This window comes from Beta vulgaris, chromosome 5 (assembly GCF_026745355.1).
Source record: "Beta vulgaris subsp. vulgaris cultivar EL10 chromosome 5, EL10.2, whole genome shotgun sequence".
In the NCBI taxonomy this organism is placed as follows: domain Eukaryota; kingdom Viridiplantae; phylum Streptophyta; class Magnoliopsida; order Caryophyllales; family Amaranthaceae; genus Beta; species Beta vulgaris.
In genome coordinates this window covers 27,294,856-27,299,057 of record NC_079206.1, presented here as the reverse complement: position 1 = coordinate 27,299,057, position 4,202 = coordinate 27,294,856, and the positions used below count along the sequence as shown (strand labels likewise).

Sequence of the window (4,202 nt, the reverse complement as noted above, 5' to 3'; positions counted from 1 at the left end):
CTTTTCTTTTCATAGCTACTGTAAACACCTCAGACTTCTTTTTATTCACCTCAAGCCCAGAAGCTTCTGAGAAATGTTTGCAACCTTGTAGTAAGGTATAAACAGATACAAAGTCACCCTTGGAACATAGGATCACATCATCTGCAAAGCAGAGATGATTAAGCTTAACCCCAAACACCTAGGATGAAACTGAAATTGAGGCTTTTCTCCTACATATTTTAAAGTCCTAGACAAATATTCCATGCACAACACAAAGAGAAGAGGAGACATAGGGTCTGCCTGTCTCAGTCATCTCCTTCCTTTAAAGAAAACATGCAAACTCCCATTTATCTATAATGAAAACCTTGGAGTACTGACACACTCCATTATCAACATGATAATCTTCTCTGGGAAGTTTAAAGCATACAACATTTTCCTCACAAAGTTCCAGCCTATGGAATCATAAGCCTTCATCATATCCATCTTGATAATTACCCCACGCTTTGCATTTTTCCTTCCGTACTCCTTCACAATATCCAGACAGATCATTATATTGTGAGCTATAAATCTGCCTTATATAAATGCACCTTGATTATCCGCAATTATCTTTGGTAACACCTTTTCCAATCTCAAACACAACAATTTTGTAATAGATTTATATATTACACTGCAACAGGCTATTAGCCTGAACTCTGCCACACTGCCTGGACATTTGACTTTGGGAATCAAAGCCAAAACAGTTGTATTTATCTCTTTCAGTAGTTTCCCAGTCCTGAAGAACTCAAGGACAACTCTTATCACATCATCACCTACTACTGCCCAACTCTCCTTATAAAAACCTAAACCAAATCCATCTGGACCAGGTGATTTATCCTCTGGGATAGAGAACATAGTCAATTTCGCATCTTGCCTGTGAAAGGCTCTAGTAGTTCTCTCTGTTGCTCATCAGTAAGTACAGGCCCCTGACCAATTACATCTTCATAAATTTGGCCCTTCACTTCTCCTGCAGTGCCCAACAACCCTTTATAATAATTCAGGAAAGCCTCCTTTACACCATTTGGTGAATCTGCCCATGTACCATCAATAGCTCTTATGCCATACACATTACTCTTAATTTTCCTCTTTTTATTGCTCTATGAAACTCAGAAGTGTTTGCATCACCCTTTTGAATCCATCTCAGTTTAGCCTTCTCTTGTAAGAAGGACAAATACTAATCATGGACTCTTCTGTAGTCTACAGCAGCTTGGATTTCTGCATCAATTGCCTCCCTCTCACCATTATGCACTCTTTTCTGAACCTGGTTGAGCCTCTCTCTTGCCAAGGATTTAGCTACATGAATATTAGAGAAGCCCTCCCTATTTAGCTTCTTTAGAGCCTCTTTCACACTCTTCATTCTTCTAACCACCCTGAACATTGTTGAACCAGTAACCTCTGTATTCCAGCTTTCAGACACAATTTCCAAGAACCTTGGATTCTTACTCCATATATTGAAATACCTAAATGGACATTTACCCTGATTCACCTCAGGGTACACTCTAACCGAAATTGGAGAGCGATCAAAGAGACCCTCATGCATAAAATAAGCTTCAGCAGTTGGGAACAAATCCATCCATCCTGCATTACCCATCACCCTATCCAACTTGCAGTACACTCTATCCAACTCTTGTTGCTTATTATTCCATGTGAAAAAATATCCACTAGATTTTATATCCTCCATACCACACTTTGTAACACACCTACGAAAATCCTCCATTTCAGCATCTCTCATTGCTGCCCCAAATCTTTCCTCCTTATTGAGGACACAATTAAAATCCTCTATCGCAATCCATGGATCACTCATTGAACTAGCTAGCCCCTCCAAATCCTACCACAGACTCCTCCTTTATGCAATACTACTAAACGCATACACAAATGTGCATCTAAATTGCTTCTGATTTCCTTTAGAGCAGACTCTACAGTGAATAGCTGATCAGTAACTAATTCAATATTAACATCAAAGCTTAATGGATTCCAAGCCACAATTACTCTACCACTAGAATGACAAGAATAATTAGTACAAAAACACCACCCTGAAAAAAGCCTTTGATATAACTGACCCATCTTACCTACTTTCACCTTAGTCTCAATGAGACTAACAATGCCAAGGGATCTTTGATTCAAAAGATGCGTCACATCTTTCGGTTTATTGACTTTATTGATCCCTCTGACATTCTAACATAGAATGCTATCCATCACCATCTGGAGGGTCCCCCTCTGTTTACATCCACCACCTTCCCTGTCACATACAATTTCTCCCACCAAAATGTCTTCATCTTCTACAGCAAGGACCTCAAATGAATTACCAACACACACCTCAGTCACTGGAGTTTTAGCCACCCTTGCTGGTTGTTTAACTTCTTTGAAACAATTACTTCTCGAGTTCAGCCACATTTACATTTGGCACCTGAGCTTTTGGTTGCCACCTTTGCTGCACTCTTACTTTTTTACATTCCTCCTTAGAGTGCCCCAGTTGATGACATACATCACACATCACAGGTTTCCATTCATAATGTATTTCAAACACAACATCAATCCCTTTTTCATTCACAAAAGAGATTTGATCCGGGAATTCATGATCCACCTTCACCTCTAACAATACCCTGGCATATTGCAATTTTTCTCTCATCTCTGTTGCCTTATCCACTCTCACAAACTTCCCTACAGGAGCTACCAGTTTTCTTATACATTACTCCCCCCAATACTTGAAATCAACTTTCAACTGCACCCAGGTTGGCAACACATCAAAATTTTCCTTCTCAATATCCATATTAGCATCCCAAGCCTTCATTATCAATGGTATGCTATCAAAAAAAGGCACACCACCAGCTAACACTACATCCCTTTTCTACCTAGATCGGAACCTCACTATAAACACCCCCTTCTTAATCATAACAACCTTCTCCACACTGTAGTTCTTCCAGATTCGTCTAATGAATCCCTCCATTACATATTGAGGAGGATTCGCACCAATCACATAACAAATTATTACGGAACTCCAATAATCAACTTCAAATTGAATATCATTCTCATCAATTTTAATCACAGGCAAACATTTAGCAGACATCAAATACTTTTCAGGACTACACGGACTTACCTCATCATCATCAAACTGCAGAATCAGAACCGGTTCCATGTTCCGAACAGAATGATCCGCCAATTTACTATTCCCCTGTTTTTGAACTCCAGAAGGTGAGTGCATCACCGTCAGCCACTCTGAGAACAATCGATGAGTTTGCTGACTCCTCTGTATTTCACAAATCTCCTCTTCCTCCGATGTCTTCTTAATCTCCGTTGCTACAATTCCTAGAATCTCATCCATTGTCTTCGTTTTCTTTGCCTGAGAATCGGAACATGGACCTTTAGGTTTGCTTGAGCTAGCATTACTAGTCTTCTGCACTTTAGAACTTCTCGCCATGGCAACAATACACAGTATCGAGAGAATTTCTAGAGAGAGAAACTCCTAACCCATTTTTTTTGTTTTGAGTCAACAATCTTAAATTAAGGCAAGTAGCTCTAACATATTATTTCCATGCTTTTGGAATATCATTTTTACTAAACCATGCAAAATGACACATCTACCCTTGATATGGGCAAATTTACCCATATCTGATATCGTGTTGTCATTACTCAAATGGTTCAATTTTTCAAAATTAAAACTAATTTTTTAACAGAAAAATACTAAAAATCAAAATTTAAGTGGAACCCCACACATCAAAGGGTAGCACCATCGCTGCAAATATTAACGAAAAAAGTGACAATAAAAGGAAAAAAATATTCGACATAAGAAAGATGAACATAAAATGGGATAGTAGATGCTTATACTATGAATATCCAAATGATTCTTAGGATTTTTTTGACACATTAAGAGCGACAAGGAATGAGAATATGATACTTAATAGAAACCTCTTCTTACCAGTTTATGATATATTTATTCAACACTCTTGCTTTGTCACCAACAACCAAATAGTGTTGCTAAAGGCAAACATCGTCACCTAATAGACTTAAGAAAACTAGGCTAATTGAAACCTTACTTACTGGCTCAGTTCTAGGTTGATGTTGCACATTGATAGATCGTCGTCGATCCTAACAAAGATAATCCTAAATTAGTTTCTCTAATTAAATAAAAAGGAAAAACAAGGGTTGAATCCATAGAGAGACTAATCACCAAGAAGCTAATGTTAAAT

At 38.2% G+C, this 4,202-nt stretch overlaps 1 protein-coding gene across 1 annotated transcript; it reads right to left on the bottom strand.

Moving 5' to 3' along the window:
* Window positions 1–872: 872 nt before the first annotated feature.
* LOC104893447 (uncharacterized) lies at window positions 873–1,819 on the bottom strand. The gene is made up of 2 exons (XM_010679554.1): window positions 1,202–1,819; window positions 873–1,112 (listed from the first exon to the last, which is right to left on the bottom strand). Exons 1-2 carry the CDS (start codon window positions 1,817–1,819, stop codon window positions 873–875), a joined length of 858 nt encoding a protein of 285 aa, XP_010677856.1.
* Between the last annotated feature and the right edge of the window lie 2,383 nt (window positions 1,820–4,202).

Bases quoted from the DNA above. Each gene is read 5' to 3' on its own strand.
- LOC104893447 (XM_010679554.1), bottom strand. From the start codon at position 1,819: ATGAGTGATCCATGGATTGCGATAGAGGATTTTAATTGTGTCCTCAAT. The intron at 1,113-1,201 runs GTCCATGATTAG...TGAGTTTCATAG, and splicing joins CTGCTGTAGACTACAGAAGA to AGCAATAAAAAGAGGAAAAT.